At 39.0% G+C, this 19,479-nt stretch overlaps 2 protein-coding genes across 5 annotated transcripts in view; one reads left to right on the top strand and one right to left on the bottom strand.

Annotated features, from left to right (window-relative positions):
- Positions 1-15,179, top strand: part of LOC105433934 (uncharacterized) — a 40,246-nt gene extending 25,067 nt beyond the window's left edge. For 2 of the 4 annotated variants that reach the window (XM_089073064.1, XM_089073063.1), the window contains 3 exons: positions 4,213-5,382; positions 6,163-6,502; positions 6,681-9,614. In XM_089073064.1, the coding sequence (XP_088929190.1) occupies positions 4,213-5,382; positions 6,163-6,502; positions 6,681-6,949 (1,779 nt within the window). In that variant the 3' untranslated portion in view covers positions 6,950-9,614. Of the gene's footprint in view, positions 1-4,212; positions 5,383-6,162; positions 6,503-6,680; positions 9,615-13,702 lie in introns of those variants that run through there. The other 2 variants (XR_016138407.1, XM_089073066.1) reach the window with 2 other exon arrangements.
- Positions 9,846-17,964, bottom strand: mib2 (E3 ubiquitin-protein ligase mind bomb 2). The gene is made up of 12 exons (XM_089073054.1): positions 17,470-17,964; positions 16,398-16,858; positions 16,205-16,320; positions 15,736-16,124; positions 15,268-15,480; positions 14,973-15,150; positions 14,556-14,817; positions 14,157-14,468; positions 13,668-14,031; positions 13,114-13,325; positions 12,678-12,925; positions 9,846-12,537 (listed from the first exon to the last, which is right to left on the bottom strand). The coding sequence occupies exons 1-12, from the start codon at positions 17,506-17,508 to the stop codon at positions 12,227-12,229; spliced, it is 3,105 nt and encodes a 1,034-aa protein (XP_088929180.1). The 5' UTR covers positions 17,509-17,964; the 3' UTR covers positions 9,846-12,226.
- Positions 17,965-19,479: the final 1,515 nt, after the last annotated feature.

The following is a 19,479-nucleotide window of genomic DNA, read 5'->3' as shown; positions in this document are numbered from 1 at the left end:
TACATAGAGTTATAGACGGATTATCATCGCATTTGCTCCCGTGCTGAGCCGAGTCGAGCCGAGTTTTCCTTTCATTTCTGGAATTTCAAGCGAGAGACGGGCAGGTGAATTAAGGGACGCGCGCCTGGGAGATTGAATCGCGCGATTTTTTTTTTTTCTATTTTTTTTTCACTCGCCGGATGAAAATGGAAAAGCGAGATTATCTCCGCGTGAAAAACATCGCGAAAGTATCCGGCATGAAATTTAATTATCACGGTTTTCTTTCCCGATTCAGCGGGGAGGAAAGTCTGAAATTCGATTCAAGTGATATCCGAATATCGCGCCATGTCGCAGGGGGAAAGGAGGAGAGGGAAAGAGGGGGTTCTTATCGATTCAAATTTTCCTTTCTCTCTTCGTCCGACTTTATATAATTCACATAGCGGGAAACGGACAAGTTCATCGTCGGTTACGCGATCTACCACGTCAGTGTTCAATCTCTACTCTTGACCCGCTTATCGCTTTTATTATCGCTTTCACTCGTTTGAGTTTAGTTCGTATCAGCTTTCGAGAAGTTACGAACGGTGGAACGCGCGGGGGAAGGGATCTCCTCGCCTCGAGCGTGGCCTGATGACGCGCTTTTCCACGCGGGGCTCCCCGCGGAAGGGAAAAATTAATCCCGCGAATCGCGAAAGTCAAGTTTGGACGACTTTCTTCCCTCGGGGAGTTTTGAAAGAGCGACGCTCCGCAATCCTTGAACGGTTCGACGGCGATTCACGAGTTTCGTCCGATCGATCGTGGCGCACCGAGGAAGCTCGCTGTGGGAGACTCACAGACGATTGGGTGCCGGGCGCGATTGGTTAATCGTTTTGCAAGAGCGTTTCACCGAGCGACGAGATCGGGCTTGGGACACGAGCTCCGTTCAGCGAAAGAGCGGCCGAAAGAGCAGAGAGCGCCGATTTCACGAAGGCGAAGGCGAAGGCGAGGATGATTTGCGATGCCTAATTCATAGGGATATATATATATATATATAAATATGTATAATATATGATGCGTATATAACAAGGAGATAGGCGATATCGAACGGTTTGTCGGCTCTAACAAAATTGTTCCTTTGGATCTGTCATTTTATTCAAATGAGACATTCATCGAGAAAGTCCGTGATGTAAAGGTGTAGATTTATACGTCCCCATTTATACTCGTGAGTTAGCATTTATTATACGAACGTTTATCTGGTGCATAAATTTGAAAATTACGTAAAATTTAATATTCTCGTGCTTGATAGTTTCATAAGTGAAAAAAATTTCCGATGTAAGCTCTTTGTGTCGCGAGATTATGACGTCGAGAGGCGAAGTTTCAACACTTGTTTTTAAATTCGGAAAGAATGTATTTTAAGATACAGAAGAAGCCACGGCTTAAAAAGGTATATCGACGGAACGCCTCGACTATGAATAACGAAATAAACATGTTATTATTTCCGTTTTGCTTTGGCAAACGAGCGATACCAGTATCTCGTACCCTAATCGTGAATAGAATTTAATGCGACACGTGGAGCGTGCGCACCGGCATGAGCAGCACCATTTTCCTCGCAGCCGTTTTGCGACATCGGGTGCGACGGTCGCGCGAGCAGGTGACGGGGTCGATTTCTTATATTTAGCGTCGGAGGTAAATAATTTATGACATCACCGACAAGACATCGACGAGTAAATTTAATGCTGCGCGACTCTCTCACGCTACGGAAAAATGTCCACCTGGAAAAACTTAGAAAACCTGAAATTTATTTATGTTTTTAGAAAAATTAGGAAATTTTATTCAAAATCGGAAAATTTTTTGAAGTTACTTTTTCTAATATTTTGTCTTTATATTGTTTAATCGGGACTTTATCATTTTAAATTTTTAACAATAACAGCATCCATTTTAAATCTCAAAGTATAATGATTTTATGATTAATCTAATATTTAGTATTGAAGACAATAATTTTGTGTTTGGTGCAATTTTGTTTAATGAAAACGGATATTTACATATTTTAATAGTCTTATAAAATTTAAATTTTGTACCGATTATATATTATATAATTTTTGTTTGTTTAAAAATAAGACTAAAACTTTTAAATATAAAATATAAAATGTTTATTTTTTTAGAGTTTTTATAATTTCTTTTAAAATTTTTCAAATTTAATTACTGTAACTTGAGTGATTCTTAATTTTATTTTTATAACTTTTAAATTTATAAACTCTGGAATAGAAAACATCAAGATCTTTCCACAAAAAATATATATTTATTTGTATGATTTATTGAAAAATATTCTTATCTTATCTGGATCCTTTAACAAATTGCTTTGAAAATCAGGTAATTCTTAGGAAATGTTTTTTCGGGTTTGAATAGACATTCTATCGATCGTTACCTGCAGATACTGATACAGAGGGTGAGATTTCCGGTGGGAGGTCTCAAGATAGTGTCAGGCTCTCTGAGAGATAAATATGTTTGTCCAATTGTTTGAACGGATACTTGATCGTCCTTAAAACTGCAGCTTACTAAGAATGTGATATGCATGCATGCGTGAAGGTCGCATTCTTATATAGCGCTATCATTGAGCTAAATAAAAGATGATGGAGAACAAAAAGATACACATTCTGTTTTCCTAAATTCTTGTCATTAAAACAACAATAAACAAGAAGGAAAAATTTAAATATGTCGATATCATATATTTTTTCAACTTGTTTATTTTTTAGGATCTTTTTAGGAGCTTTTTAGGATCTTAGAATTTTAAGATTTTACCTTTGAGAATAACTGGCCTTCAGATTACATTTTAATCCAAAAACGACAAGTAAGTTTATCAAAGGATAAACCTATCGCGTAGATTCTTTTTCAGATTATAAAGAGTCAGAAATCTGTAGAATTTTTCACGAATTATCTTTGATACATATACAAATAAATAAATTTTTCATTTAATCTCAAATAGAAGCAGAACAGAATTTTAATGTAACACTTAATTATGTAATATCGGTAACTAACAATATATAAATAAAAATAGTCTTTGATAATTGCACATTTAAACAAAAATGGGATTTCCACACATGTTTTCAATATCCAAACAAATTTTACTATATTTCCTTTTTTCATTGACTGATCCTTCGCTGAAGCTGCGAAAGAAGATAAAGAAAAATTTCTTTATCAAGAGAACGGGTAGACCGCGACGCAGCCGGACGCGATTCCCGCGAAGTCGGGACTTTCTTTAGAAACGAGTCCGCGAATCGAATTACCGAATCCGACGATGACCGTGTCCGGCGAAAGGAAGTCCGTTAGGTGTGCGTGAGGGATGCCTAACTGTGCTCGTCGAGGGTCTGAGCCTCGGTTCCGCGAGGTTTCCTCTCTTCTGCAGGTCTTCTCGCGCCTTCTATCTCTCACCGCGGTCTCATCGATTCGCGCGGTCTCATCTTGCACTGGTAGCACTTGAAAAAAAAAAAAAAAAAAAATACACCGACGCAATCGATACTCCATCATAAAAAAAGAGAAATACATGATATTTTAGATAGGTTCAAATCAGTCTTATTACGGTCGTAAATATTTCCGAGACTGTTAAATGAAAATGAATAAAATTGACCAAGTGAATGAAGATATTTATTAAAGAAAAAAAAAAAAAAAACCTATAATTACGAACGACGAAAATAAAGTTAAGAATTATCTTAATTTTAGTAGTAAAGTTTATCTTATTTTTTTGCTTAATTAGTTATTTCTTCTCGTTAATAAATGACGGTGAGGAATGGAAAATTATGTCAATATTGAGCGAAGGTTCAGGGTTAACGTTATTAATACTACATAATGTAACCGACGTCTTTGTTATTAGTATGAACAAATCAATTACGATCGATATGCGGATTTATCTGGTAAATAATGAATACTATCTTTAAGCAATGAAACTCCTGAAATAAAATTGTATTACATATCTTTCCTTCCTTATAATTTTGTATATAATAATAATTTTTTATAATGTATTATTGCCCTATAATGTCCAACTCGTTTATATATAGCCGTGTATATTAATAAAAATATTAATAAAAAGTGCGCTATAATTAATATGTAGCTTTTTGCGTATATCGCGTTGCTTGTCATCTCAAAGAGGTGACAAGCGGTTCTCGCGTTAACCGGACGTTTCTTGATGGCGACATTAAATGCGCAATCGGACCATTATCATTCCTGAAATAACGATCCTTTTCGTTTCGCCTATTGTTTCAGGCACAACGACCGGAGCAGAGCGTAATGCAGGCCTTGGAGAGTCTCAATGATTCACAGGTGAATGACTTCTTGTCCGGCAAGGCACCGCTTAATCTAACGATGCGACTGGGCGATCACATGATGTTGATACAGCTGCAGCTGTCTACCGTAACCCCGGCATCACCGACTGCTAGTCAGGCGAGTTCCGCCAGCAGTGCCGGCCACAATCATCACAGCAGCAATAGCAGCAGCAGCGGCAGCAACAACAGCAACGTCGCTGGTTTATCCAACGGTGGCAGCGCCACGAGCGTATCCAATTTGCCCGGCGGTCACTCGACATTGCAGACCAGAAGATGCTTGACGGCTAGATCACCGGGAAGTGTCGCTAAACCGCAAAACGCTGCCGGAGCACCGGCTGGCAGGACGTCGCATCTGATCAGTAGCCTTGCGAGCGCCCTACACGCCGCCGCCAGTTACAGCAACAGCGGCAACCTATCCACCGCCAGCATCACCACCACTAGCCCGGTGTGCTCCAGCCGGGTCATAACATCATCCTCATCTGTCTCCGCGGCGCCGATCAGCCCGGCACACTCGTCGTCGTCCAACGGCAACTTGGGACAGTTGCAATCCACGCGTGGCAATTCGCATGGAATCTCGGCTACAAATGGCAGCTCCTCCAGCGCGTGCCAGCCGTGTCCGCTTTATCACCATCACCATCATCACGGCCACCATCACGGCCATCATCATGGTCATCACCATCACCACCATCACCATCACCACCATCATCATTCGAGAAACAAACCTAGTTCGCCCAATCCTTCCTCCTCCTCCTCCTCCTCTCCCTCTTCTTCCGCTTCCTTCAGCTCGGGTTCGTCCTCGATTCAGGAACAGTCTGCTTTGGAATCTGCTTACGACACGACGCTGCCCAGAAAGAAGCTCTGCAGCGGTCACCATCATCACGGCCAGCCGTCGTCGTCCATTACCTCCAATGGTATGGACGCCACGAGGAGTCTGCACGAGGAATCGAGCCCGCAAAGCCCAACCTGTACCTCCTCGATGATGCTGGAACAATCGCCGCCCAAGCCCGCCACCCTCGACACTCGGGCTCTCGCCGAGGCATCTCGGAATCTCACTCAGAAGCTGAAGCAGCTCTCCTCTGAGGTACTCACCTCGCGGGTCGACCTCGCAGAGGTATACATTGTTACCGAAGCCAGTTCCCCCCTGTGTATCATTATTCGTGATTCATATTCGTGATTGCACGTCGATTAAGGTCCTAAGAGGTGTGTCATGCTCGTATCTAGCCAAATTGAATTGTCTCTCTGATCGAATAGTTTCTTGTACAAATTGAATTGATCGTGTCTCAAAGTGACACGAATTTCTCCGCTTATATTAAATTTATTTCTAGACCATGGATAAGAATTTGAAAACATGAATGCTTTTACTCGTATACTCTCAGGTCCTTAAAATTATCATATATATATATATATGTATATATATACACTCAGCGTCATATTACATTATTAAAATTAACAATCAAATTTTGTTATCTATACAAAGTGAATTGTATATTTTTTATTAATATTAGGCGTTAATACTGATTTCACATTGCATTCTTTTAAAAATGAATATTTTGCTCTAAGTTTAACATTATATCAGTGTGTAAGTTTTTATTTTGTTTAAATCATGTAATTTTATTTATTAGATGGGCTTAACGTTTTTATAGTAATTTGATTATATTTTAAGCTTGAAGAGATTTATAGAAAAAGATAAAGAAAAGGAGGAAGAAAAGGATAAAAAAGAATCAATCTTTACAACTTATTTAATAAATAGGAAAATAATTTCTACGATAGTATTGTTCTAATTCTTTCTTTTTTCAAGACACTTGATTAAAGGAGTATTTCATAAGTTAAAGTGCAAAGACTTGGGTATTAATTGATAGACGCAGAATCTCATGTATCTCTTTAAATTTAGGAGAACGCGAGACGTAGGCAAGGTGCGATAATAGAGAGTATGCATCATCATGGCAAAGGCGTGTATTCCGGCACGTTCAGCGGCACTCTGAACCCAGCCCTCCAGGACAGACACGGTCGGCCGAAGCGCGACATTAGCACCATCATTCACATCCTGAATGACTTGCTCTGCGCGACGCCAGCTGCATCCGCAAGCCACTATAGGCACCATCATCACAGGCATTCGCATGCTCGTCAGCAATCCTCCTCAATGTCCGCATCTTCTGCGGGCACCACGGCCAACGCGAGTGGATCTACCACGTCGGTCGGCTGTCATGATTCCACACCAGGATACTCCAGCGGTGTGCATTTAGAAATTTACATAAAATGATACTTGTACAAGATTAATTTATAATATTAAATATATTATGATATTATGATATTAACTGTTATTTACAAGGGATCTGTAACTTTTTGAGATCTTGATATCATTAATCTTCATGAATGTTTAATATATCTTGTGGTGTTTGGAATGCGCAGAGGAATTGTCGAAGGAAAACGAGGCGACAAAGGGCAAGATGCGTCGGCTGCGCTTAGTCATGGAGCAACGTCGCGCCAAGAGGAAAGCCAGGCGACAGGCACGAGCGGCGCCATACACCACGCAGTGGGCCGCAATGACTCCCGCCGACCCGAATCACGAGCCGAACACATCGACCGCGACCTCGAGTACCACCACCACTACTAACAGCGCGGAGCCGCAGAACGAGCCGGAGCTTCAGCCGTGCAGTCCCGAACCGGTCGTAGCTTAAATACCACGTCACTAACAGTCAATTCACGGCACAGTAGTGTATCCTCTATATTCGTATACATAAGGTATGATTGTCTCCGTTTCGTTTCCGCCTATCGCACTGATTTATTCTGAATGAAAGAAAAAAAAAGAAGCTGCAGACTCGACGTGTTTCTAATCACGTAGTTACACTCGTTCCGTACAACTCTCGTTCTGATCGGTGCGCAACCAAACGCTGCACACGCTGTTTTAAACGTTGATTTTGACGCCCATTTTCGTTGATACCCCGTACACGATCTCGATCATTACCGCGGATCCGCCGAGTTTCTCTCTGTATTATGCAAGTGTCTCGCTTTCTCCGATTTGCGTTACCTTACGCAAATAGACGTAATTTGCGAGAATTCGCTGGCTAAGACGAATCAGAAGATAAACTCTGATCGAGCATCCTTCGCGCATAGCACTCTGATTCTTAATTAATAGTGTAACATTTTTTTTACTTTTTCCTTACATCCCATTTTTTGTTTTAAAAGATGCACTTAGCGCATTGGGACTTTTTATTTTTTTTCGTGTCCTCTTTAATTTCTCTCTAGATCAAAATCTAGCTTCGTACGACGTACTATGAAGACATAGTCGTCTTCAAGGGATGCACTTCAAGGGATTTTCGACTCAATCGCATTTATTTACTATTATCATTAATACACAATGACAACGCATCGCGATCATCGTATGAACGTTGACGCAGACGATATATGAAGCCACAGGCGCATCTATCAGGGCATATGCGCGTTTAATATGATCGTGCGTGACGTTACAGAAATATATTAGGCAATAGTGTGCTATCGCTATGATAAAAACATATATTACATATATGTATATATCATTACTCTGTGTGTTAATATAACGAAGTACTGGGTATCTTACGGCTATCGTTTCCGAACGTTAATAAAACGGTGATCTCGCAGTGTTTGGCCGGACTCAGGACTTGATCGTAGTTGACAATAATTACGCTCGACGAATGAATCAGTGTGACGGTTTTACGTATCTATAACGTCGACGTCGCGCGAGAAGTCGATGAAGTGTCGCGTTTTTGAAAGGGAGAGAGAGACAATGTGTGTATGAAAGAAAGCGAGAGAGAGAGAGAGAGAGAGAGAGAGAGAGAGAGAGAGAAATAGAGAGCGAAAAGCTCTTATTAAGGCTCCTATTAAGGAATCCTATTAAAGGAACTTCCTGCTAGAGTAAAACTCGCCGATAAACACGCCACACGCGTTCAAGATATAAAGAGGGTAGGGTTTGCCATAGTGTTTCGTCTGTGCGCGTTTACCACGGCTCTCCTGATTATTCTCTCGCTATCGATCACTCGAAGTCTTATACGTAGTTACGAATAGAACCTCGATCACGCGCGTCGCATGGATCCGCAATGTGAGACTGTTTCGGAAAAGCGAGGCTCGCGTCTCGCCGTGCGCTGGACATGGAAATTGTCGCGTGAAGTGGTAATAATAAAGAGAAAGAGGAAACACCACGAGTCCGCGCGCGCCAGAGTTTGTGCAAATTTATATTTTACGTCGCTTGCGGATCGATTAATCTAAATCTCCGCAATTTTTTGTAAGTAGCAAGTGCACTTTCCAACGTCTTCTTCAGATTAGAGTTGTAATGACGTATCTAAGTGATGCATTGAAAAAAATGTGTTTCATTGAACTTTCGATAATTTTATCAAGTACTGGAGCATTGGATGCTGATTGTACGTCTCTGTAAATTGTACACTTGTATAATCATAGGAAATGCGAAGCAATGGAAAAGTAATATAACAGCAAATAAGAGTGACATGAACGATACGAAGACTCGACTGCGTTTTTCATCCAATGTTACTATCTTTCCAATGCCTGGTAGATTGAAAATTGCATGAAACGTAAGAACGTTATTTTATTAAGCATTTTGCCTGTTACTTGTATTTATATTTCTTATTACTTATCCAATTCGTATTTGTTTAGTTAGCAATACAGATTCATACAGTCTCCAATCGTAAGTACATTATTTGAACCTAATCACGTTTTTAAGTAACGAAAAAAGAATAGCAAACGAAAAGTAAAACAGAAGAAGACATGAAAGCGAAGGAAATGAAAAATTATTTTTTATGTTGTACGTAATTTGTAGAAATGATCCAAAAATAGGGGAAACCACGACGTGTCTAAGTGAGACGTAAAGAGATTTAATCAAGTAGAGAGTAGCATATTCATATCAGTTCTTGTGGAGATTACATTATGGAATATGTTAAATTTCTTAATCACTAATGAGTCATATCTCGACGCTTGGTTGTCCCCTTTGGTAGGATCACATGTTATTCTTCGAAGAGAAGACAAAAATAAGATAAGAGCTACATATTCGAGAAAGACGTGTAAGACAGCTCTATAGATGAAAAATTGCGTGATCATATTGCATGGCGTGCTACGGCCCCACGATTTAAGTTTAAGTTTAAAAAATTAGGTACTACAGATAATACAGTGTCACATATTACTAATAGAGTACGTTGCGTTTAGGAGAGGTTACTTAGGAGAAAATATTATTACCATTATTACATTATATATCATTAGTATACCGCTATTACAATTTTTGCAAAACTGGCTCAATATTGTAATATACGATTATCGGAACCTTTATCGAGTACCAAAATAAATAAGATTGCTTGCTAAGCTAAGGACAAGTTCATTTTCGATTCTCGTTTGTGTGTGCGTGAGATGTCTGTTATGTTGTATGCATTCGTCGTTCCTGTTATCGTTGTGTCTTGTTCCTGTAATGTTGTTCACTTTTGTCAACGACACGATTACTAAGCAATGCGAAAGAGAAACCTTTCTCGTTATTCGATAAGATACAGTAAAAGAAGGAAACCGTATATGAAGGGCACACTAAATTAAAGATTCATCTACCGCCAAATTGTTTATTTAAATTACATCTTAAATTACAATTGTAGAAATCTATCGATGCTTAAGGAATACGCTGTAGTTTTATCGTAATATAACATCTTTTGTAGCATATACCGCAGATATCTAAACGACAATACAGCTATAATTATAGAAAAATGGAGAAGAAAAGAAAGAAGAGGAAGCTAATATCATCTTGATAAAATCAGATTGGCACTATCGCAAACTGTACGTTTCTCATCGTGAACGTAAAATTCGCGATGCGTTACCCTGAAAGGACCGCTCTCGTCCCACTGCGGGATGATTTATAAAGATCGCTCTCGATCCTCCAGCCATCAATGTAGAGATTATTCTAGGATGTAAAAATCGATTGATTACACAGTTCTGATACGCTCGGGAATACATCTTACGACTTATTCGTATCAAAGCTCTTAATGCGCCTCGTTCTTCAAGTTTTTCGTTGTGTTGTGAGTAGAAAGGCAAGAGTCTAATACTGATAAAAAAAAAATTCTCACAAAAATCACATCCGCAGACTTTCTTTCCTCGGATAATTCGAGGATCTTTCGGAAGATCGACCTTCGTGTTAATAATAAACTTGTACCTCGGCAATTGTCGGCTTCATTAAATACAAACGATACAAGTTGCTTCTCTTTAAACATGCGCTCGTACTGCTTAAAATTAATTGGTTCCACTGCTGTCGCACTTGATCACAAATGAATCACTTTATACAAACGAGTACAATTATTCTACCTAGAAAATTTGGCTATAAGACTGAATGTTTCCCTTTAATGTGTCTCACTGATCGCAGAATGTTCCTCGAACAATGAAAATGCGATAAGGGAAAGGGGACTACATTTAAACATCAGATTCGCATAATTTAAATATTGTATGGAAGGCTCGTGTTTTTTTTATCAAAACATTTTTGTGCGTTTTAGAGCATCGAAAACATTCCATCGTGATGATACTTAATCCTAAACTAAATATCTTTCCAAACAATATATATCAAACATTATATCATCAATAATATATATTAATATATTAAAGAAAACACTAAAAGTTTAACAAACTTAACAAACAAGTTTAATAAGAGATCTCTCAGTAAAAATTTATAAATAAGGCTTTCTTGATCATAACAAATTCGAGACGATTAATGATTACATCATCTAAATATGCCCCTTTCCCAGCTATTGCGCATGAAGCGATAGAAATTCATACAGCTTGAATTGTCGAACACGTAGAAATGGTATATTATTTTTCTTTTCGCAATAATGTAGCAACATGTATGAACAATTCTCTGATTGTTACTACGTAAGCGCGATAGCATTTCCTATGTTGTGATGAGCTCATTTTTTCGTGCTCGTTATCCGCGCTTTCTTCAAATATGGATAAAAAATGGACGGGAAAAAGCACAGGCGATACGCCGATTCGTGAGGAAGAAAAGCGTACACGATGTACGATCGCAGATGTTTGCCAAGACACAAGATATCTTCGTATTGGAATTTTTATTGATCGTTTTCAATTGTCCTAAATTTATAGTTTTGGGCTTAGATATGATACGGTATTCACATCTATTGTACATACATCTATTGTCTTTTCTACCTTTTATTTCATAACTTTTTACTTCACTGTTTATGTCTTGTCGTGACTCAGAAACGAAACCAATTTGAGATCATTACGAGTTTTTGATATGTGTGTATATATCTAGGACATACATAAGAATAACATAGAAAATTTTACTTTTATAGAATACGTTCACATATTTTTAAAAATTATAAAATAATTATTAAAACATATAAAATATATTTTTAAATAATATTGACACAAATATGTTAAAAATATTTAATGGTCTCAAATTAGTCTCCAATCTCAAAACTAATTCTGAATAGCATTGATTTAATTAATCATTAAAAATAAAAGGTAACAAAGTCTTATTATCTTGTGTCCAGACAAACGCGACTCGTGTCTCACTATGGCACGATGTCAGTGCAATATAATAGAGAGCGTCGTCTTTCGCCCTTTCACACAAAAATCACGAAAAAAAAATGTACGTTTTTGGCAGTTTAATTTCTTTAACGCGCGACGTCAACGATTCTTTACACGCGTTATCATAATCAATCAATATTTTCCTAACAGTTGGCAAAATTTACCGTTTGGAATCAAATACAGAGCATTTCAAGAGGAACATGCAAGTAGCAAGTGATTCTTGCGAACAAATATCTTTCATTCCAAGTGATATAACGTCTAAATTGTTTAAACTGTTAAAACTGTTAAAACAAATCAGAGCAGTTTTACTATTATTATCACTGATATTGACTTTTCCTCCCGAAACACGCTGTATATAGCGCGGGAACCAACGTTCCAGTAAACGTGCAATCCTTAATGACTTAATACAAATTAATCTTCTTTGTGATCGTCTTGCGACACATATGACAAGTCTTCAACGGAGCTGCGCAGTGTTCGCACGCGCCGTGACCGCAAAGAAATGCAACGTTGCGACGACGTTCCATGCAGATGCTACACATATTCGCCTCCTCGAGATCCGCGATTCTGGTCTCCAAATAACGTAATCGCTCCAGGTCTTTGTCCTTCTCCTTTTCCCTGTCGCCAATCTCTTCCTTCCGTTTGCTCTCCGACACGTCTTTCGATTTATCCTCCGGATTAGCTATCGAGACCTCGCCTGTCGCCAGCTGACCGTCTAGAAAAATATATGAATATGACAAGATATATCATTGTATGGTTTCTAATTTTTGTAATTTTTGTAATTTGCTATGCAACTTGTCTTACAAGCTTAATAGTAGATTGATCAACTTAGATTATTCACGGAAGATCATGTACCTTGAATCGTTTGCGTTTTGACGACGGTATGGCCGCAACGTGCACAACCAACGAGCGTAACACTACTACTAGGATCAAGCCGGTTCTCCTGCTTTGTATCTCCTATGATCCCTGAGCAATCTCGGCACTCCGCAGCATCGGAACCGGTTGTATTCTTCTTCGCGCCACGCAAGCCTTCCGATTGTGATATGTTATCTATCCGATACGTAGGTGGCTCGACGTAACCAGTCGATGGATTGTTCTCTATTCTGCAAGATGAATTTATATATTTGTTAATAATTTATATTATCGAAATCGATCAATTAGGTCTCTTATGGTAAAAATATCGCAAGATCAGCTTTCAAAATGTAAAATCAATTTAATATCGCGTTTCAATCAAATTTGCATCTCAAGAGTTGAACTCGCGAAATATATAAAATTCATATCTTCGTCTTACTCTAATTGCGTGTTGTGACTTTGATATTTGTAGGATCGTAGAAGATCCGCGAGGACAGCGGTCTGCGGATTGCTTTCCAGAAGATCGAGTGGCGTCTTATCCTTATTATTTTTCACCTGCTCAAGGAGTGTGCAACTTCTATCCACGCTTATCAAAAAACAAGCTAATGCTAATTCAGTCTTTGCGTCTTGCCTCGCCAGATTCTGCCAAATCTGTCCAAAAGAAAAAAAAGAATATTTATTAGAAAGGATTGAAAAACTTATCTTTTTTTTTTTAGTTTTGTTTTTTTTTTCAAATCGTAAACATATGAAATAAAAAAATTTCTTTTTTAAAAAAGAAAAAACGCGGACCAGTAAAGATGGATTTTTTGTTATTTAATCAGTTCTATTTAATTGATTTGATTTTTTTGTAATGTATCATTTTTTTTTCAGAAAAAATCTATAGATCTAGTTTATCATCCTGAATCATAAATATTCGTTTCAATTATCAACTCTAGTATATAAAACAGCGTAACTGGAATATTCACATAAAGTGGAATAACTTAGATAACGTACAGCGTATATAAGTGGCGAATCCCGACTACTTTCAGGTGTGGGTACGGCAGTCTGTTGATTTGGGCTCTTGGCTATCGCGATGTGCAACACCGTGTCACCATCCTCGTCTGTGCTACCGATGTCTGCATTGTGCTGCACTAGCAATTCGACGAGCGACCAGTGTCCCTGTGAGGTCGCCAAGTGCAACGGCGTTTGCCGCCGATTGTTACGCAGGTCGACCTTGGCGCGGCCGCCGTTCTGCGAGAGTAGAATGGCTGCGACTTCTCTGTGTCCATTCAACGCCGCTAAATGCAACGCCGCGAAGCCGTCCTCTTTTTTCACATCCACCAAGTGACGCGCGCGAGCAACCAGCCTTTCCGTTGCACTGCGAATTCACAGATTTGCGAAGTGAATTAGGCAAATTTTAAACCAAGCTGTTGCTACAATTAATAGAAACGTATGTCGAGTCGCTATTGCGACTACTTAATTCACTCTGTTTTAGACACGTACTGAGCGTTGCCCTTGAGTGCGGCGTGATGCAAGATGTTGAAACCCCGTTTGTTCCGCAGCGTAAAGTCAACTCTGTCACAGGCGCATAATGCGTCAATTACATCCAGTGCGTCTTTTCCGATCGCGTCATGCAGCGCCGTGTCGCCGTACGAATCCTGGAGATTGACGTCGCAATGGTAACGTAGGAGCACTCTTACGCACTGTACATGCTGCTTGTTAACCGCCACGTGTAAGGCGCTACATCTACCGTTGTTGACGGCGTTGATTGCCGCACCTCGCGACAGCAGCAATTCCATTATCTCTGGCTGATTGCTGTTCAATCAGAATAAATAAAAAAAAAAATATCATCAATGCGGTTCAATATTGCGAATGATCCAATGATAATGATTATCAACGTACCCGAATGCCGCGTAGTGCAAGGGCGTGTCACCATCCTCATCTACTGCTCGCAGAGACGCACCAGCATCTAGAAGCAGAGTGCAGAGCTCACGTTGGCCTTGATGCGCCGCCACTTGCAGGCATGTTTTCCTGCCGCCACCGGGAGCACACGCATCCACTCTGCCAGGATACTTTTTGAGAAACTCGCGTACTGCATCTACACCAGCCTCACCTCTAGCCGCGTCCCTCAACAGCTTCTCCACTTCGCTATCAGTACCGTCGACTGCATCACAAGAACAAATCAAATAAACAAAACTTATTTTATACGTAGCAACGAAGAGCAAATCAATCTTCTTTCTATTTGACATTTAAACGTACAATAATGCCTTTACTTCTAAACGTTAATGAGTTCACATATACAATAAAAAATAAACGTACTCGAACGATCCCTGCTCCTGTTCGCGTTATCGTGTGCGGCAGCCATAGTATTCGTGCCGGAAGATACTGGGACGACACTTAATGGATTAAAAGTCCACGTATGTCCATGTAAATCCAGCGCTACGCGCAAGTCACCGTCGGAATAGATTTTAATTACTTTCCCAGTTTTTCCCAGAGCCTGCAATAAACATAAATTTTCGCAAAGCATTTCGCAAGCATTTGTCATTTTCGTATACAGCCGTATCAAATAAAAAAAATTAATAAATAAGGGAAAACGAGCAAATTGCCAACTAACGTTTTTCATAACGTCTATCCATTCACCATGGCCACGTTGATATTGTTTGACAGCAACAAGATCGCTCTTCACGCGAACTATATCACCGAGAGAGAATGCGTTTTTAGCGGTAACTTTCGTCAGAGCGCCTGGGTGAAAGGTCCACCTATTGTGACAGCCCTCGTACTGCACACGAACATCCCCTTTATCCGTAATTCGATGCACCGTGCCGATCTAAGTTTCAAATTTACTAACATTAATAAATTTAGTTACATAATATCTCCAATAATTTTAACAGATTATATTAAATTTTTAATATTTTCAAATAAGAAAATTAAATGAATATTTTAATACTTTCTGCCTTATTATTAAAACCGAAATTCAGAGAATCTAAATTTCAATATTAATATTAATTAACATTTGTTAATCCATCTTTCATTTGCAAATTGTAAGAAATTGATCGGGTGACTTTTTGTCTAAAAAAAATACCTTTCCTATATATTCGGCCATACGCGGATTCCAACCGCCATGACCGTCCTGCATCTCCTTTAACGTATCGATTTCCATTAACACTTTCACCTTGTCGCCGACGTTAAATGTTAAAGGATGTGGACTAGACATGATATTGGGGGCACTACTCTTGGTTGGTGTCAAGTTGTTTCCATTGTCCGGTACGGTCAAGACCGATTGGCCGAGTAACGGAAGGTGTTCCTTGTAATAAGTACCAGCATTAGCCTCCTCCACGTAACATAGATCCACGCAACCTTTGAACCCTAGTCGATATACATTAGTGCTACCCGTAGACCACGTAACAGTTGCGACGGATCGACTGCTCTCATTATCCCAACCGCGTATATCCATGACTCTGCCGGGTTTTCCTGAAATACGAGGAAAATGAGATGTGAACAATTTATTATGTAGTTATGTAACTGATTCAAATGCATATGAATAATATTACCACGGCCGCCATCCTGATTTCCCCACTCCCAATCTGGTCCGCGAATGACTTTTGCTCCTATGAAGATCCCCTTCAAAGGTATTTTCGTGCATCCTTCTCTCGATCCCAGATGAACTCTGTGTTCAATAAGAAACATTATAATTACAATTACACGTTGTGTTGGATAAATTTAATTAAAATTGTAAAAGTTTACCCCACAGAATTCGCTGTTTGATATCTCTCGAAGGTGTGAGTTAACTCATGTACGTCAGCCATGTAACACTGTGTGCAGAGATCATAGTCGAAACATTCTGTACATTTCCACCTAATGCCAATAATACCATGTCTTTTGCAACCATCGCAGATAATGTTTGTGTGCTTAACGCCAGTAGCTGCGTTATCGAACACCAACAAGTCATAGGCTCCCTGATAACCGATCCTGTAATTACTTCTAGCGCCATGGTCCCACTGAACGATTACCGTCTTGTCTGGTGTCCGATCGGTAGGATTTGGACTGGAGGTGGAGTTTCCAGTTGAGGGAGGCCTACCAATTTCCACTATTGTTCCGGCATGACCCTCACCGCCATCCTGATCATCCCATTTCCAGTCCTGACCGCGAACGACTCGCAGGCCAACTTCCAGCATCTCCGATTGTATAAAACTTAACTTCTGTTCCTTTAATATAAATATTATATATCAGCGTTACGTTATAATGCATATTTATATTAAATCCATATTTTACAAAAAGGAATTATAGTAGATTAATATAACAATGAATAAAAAATTGTCATCAAGAATAATACTATAAAGCAATAAAAAAAAAAAAAAAAAAAAGAAAAACTGAAAAAGCCCAGAACGAGCAAAGTATAAATTTTTTTAACTAAATATCATTTATCAATATAAAAATAACAAAACATCTTCCAGAGATAATAAAATATTCAGCAAAAATTCGCAATTGCGTAAAATGATACAATACATTTATATCTATATACATATACATACATGTGCTTACAAATGATTAAAAAAAACCTATCGCGATCCGTATGCCGTGTACCGTCACCAATACAAACACTTTTAACAAGTCCTCGCTTCGTCAGAGAGCAAGTTTAATCCGGTGTTCGTGTTCAATCTCAGCCTGAGCTTGAGCGTTCGGGCGCGTTTCACCAGCAGCATCCGAATCCTCCGTTGCCCTCCGAGACGATCCGGACCGCGGAGGAGGATTCGCGAGAGGATTCACGCGGAACGCTCGAGCTCGGAGATTCCCCGTTTCCGCTGGCTTGCCGTACCTGAAGGCCACCCCGGGCTTCTCGGTCCTTATGAATCATACGCGGCGGTGCGGCGACGGCGCGGCCGACGTTTCACGGATCCGTGCCCGTCGGGCACTGGCGTGATATGGCGCGCACTGCAATTGATAACCGGCCGTGGGGAAGAGCTGCCGATATTACGCAGCATCCTCGCCGGAGGATCAGGCGCGTCTCATCGCCATGGTGCGGGGATGGGGATGACGGTGATGATGACGATGACGGTGATGTGCCGAGCCTCTCACGTCCGCGATGTTGACGACGATAACCTCATAACTGGGCTCGCCGACGATGGCGCCTCCTTCGATCCGAGGCACGTCAGCCCGCCGATTTGACGCACGGGGGACTTAATTAAAATGTCTCCCTTCCGCTTCTCGCGCGCTCTCTTCTTCTCTCTGCCTCTGTCCGTCCGTCTCTCTTTCTCCACCTCCTGGTCCGTTCTTTTCCCTCCTCCATCGGATCGGAGGATTTTTTTCTCCGGTATGGTATATCCCTTACGGTGGCGTGTCCTCTCTCCTCCTCTACGATCGCACGAATGTCAGAACGATGGAATTTTAATTGGTTTTTTTCGACGTCGCGTGAAATAAAGCGCATGCAAATGTGAATAGTGTAACTATTATGAAACCGGGATGGTTCGGGATGGATTCTAAATAAAAAATTGATTATTTCCTTGATTTCTCTTGTATCTTCGAAGAAAAATGGAATGATTCCAAACGAAATCCATTCATCCGAACAGCTTCATAAAAGTTTAGATACAATGAAAGAAATGAGAAATTAAAAATAAGAAATTGGGAATGGAAAATTAAATTTCGACACGTAGATATACAAGCGATAGACAGACTTCAATAGACAAGGGAATATCAAGGTTTTATTATTGATCAAAAGAAATTCTCTGTTTCCTTATTTTTTTATATTGAATTCCTTATTCGCTATTACCGTTTGTTGTCTGAATGTTGACGAATGCTTTGACATGCTTTGAAATTGAAATTATAAATTTCGCGCGCATGCAAAACATCATGAATCTCTAGATTTTAAATATATACATGGATGTTATTCTTACAGTCCATGGATATATTTAAAATACATTGTGATACATCGGATATATGGACGTCGCGTGTTGCTTAACAAATCCATATATTGGTCATTGATGACATGTAGTAGAGTCTACGCAATCATTAGAATAATGAGTTGAATTTATTTCTATATTTGATACTCACATTTAAACATCACGTAATTGCAGAAATAAAATTATATATCGGAATATAAGTTTTATCAATTTTATTTCTGCGAAAACAATGGGAAAAAGTTCGCGCAATTCGTTTGTTAACGGACTTCCGATCAATTTTATGTTTCAGTAACTTCTAGTGACTTTTCCAAGTTCGAGTCTTCGTTTTTTTCGGTCAGTACATGGATCTAGTAATGTCCGTTTAGTTTTTAAAAACTGGATTTTTTTTTTCTATTCTTGAATCTATGACCTTAATTAAAAATTTAGACTTCAATTAGTAATTGATTAATTCAGATTGTGAAAATGAGTTTAATTACAATTACGTTTATATATTAAACAATCACGATATTATTGATATAGTTGTAAAAATTTTTTAAATCAGATAATTTTGAAATCACATTTTAAAGTTAATACATTCGTGTCCCTAAAACGAATATTTTACATCATTAATACAAACATTAAATTTTATAGTCAATTTCATTTTAAAAATTAGATTTTTTTAAAAATAGGTATGCACTTTTAAATGCTTTACACATAAATTGCTGACAAAATTAAAATTTTTAATTACGATATATATATTACAATCGAGCATTACTCGTCTTAACATCAACTCTTGTTTCATTCATATTAATCTATTATTTAAAGAAAAATTAATTATATTATTATTAATAGAAACACATTTTAAAGTATATGAACATATTTTGTTTTTATAAAATTGATTCTTTATTATTCAATATACAATTTATTGTCGTAATAAATAATCTTGTATA

This window comes from Pogonomyrmex barbatus, unplaced genomic scaffold, assembly GCF_055798465.1.
Source record: "Pogonomyrmex barbatus isolate J1 unplaced genomic scaffold, ASM5579846v1 scaffold14, whole genome shotgun sequence".
NCBI classification, from domain to species: Eukaryota; Metazoa; Arthropoda; class Insecta; order Hymenoptera; family Formicidae; genus Pogonomyrmex; species Pogonomyrmex barbatus.
Note: the sequence above shows the minus strand (reverse complement) of the source record. Positions and strands in the feature narration are given on the sequence as shown.

Coding starts and splice junctions, on each gene's coding strand:
- mib2 (XM_089073054.1), bottom strand. CDS start 17,508: ATGATTCATAAGGACCGAGAAGCCCGGGGTGGCCTTCAG. Junction 14,469..14,555: donor TTGCACTACGCGGCATTCGG/GTACGTTGATAA, acceptor CTGATTGAACAG/CAATCAGCCAGAGATAATGG. Junction 12,926..13,113: donor AGTCACAACACGCAATTAGA/GTAAGACGAAGA, acceptor TTCATCTTGCAG/AATAGAGAACAATCCATCGA.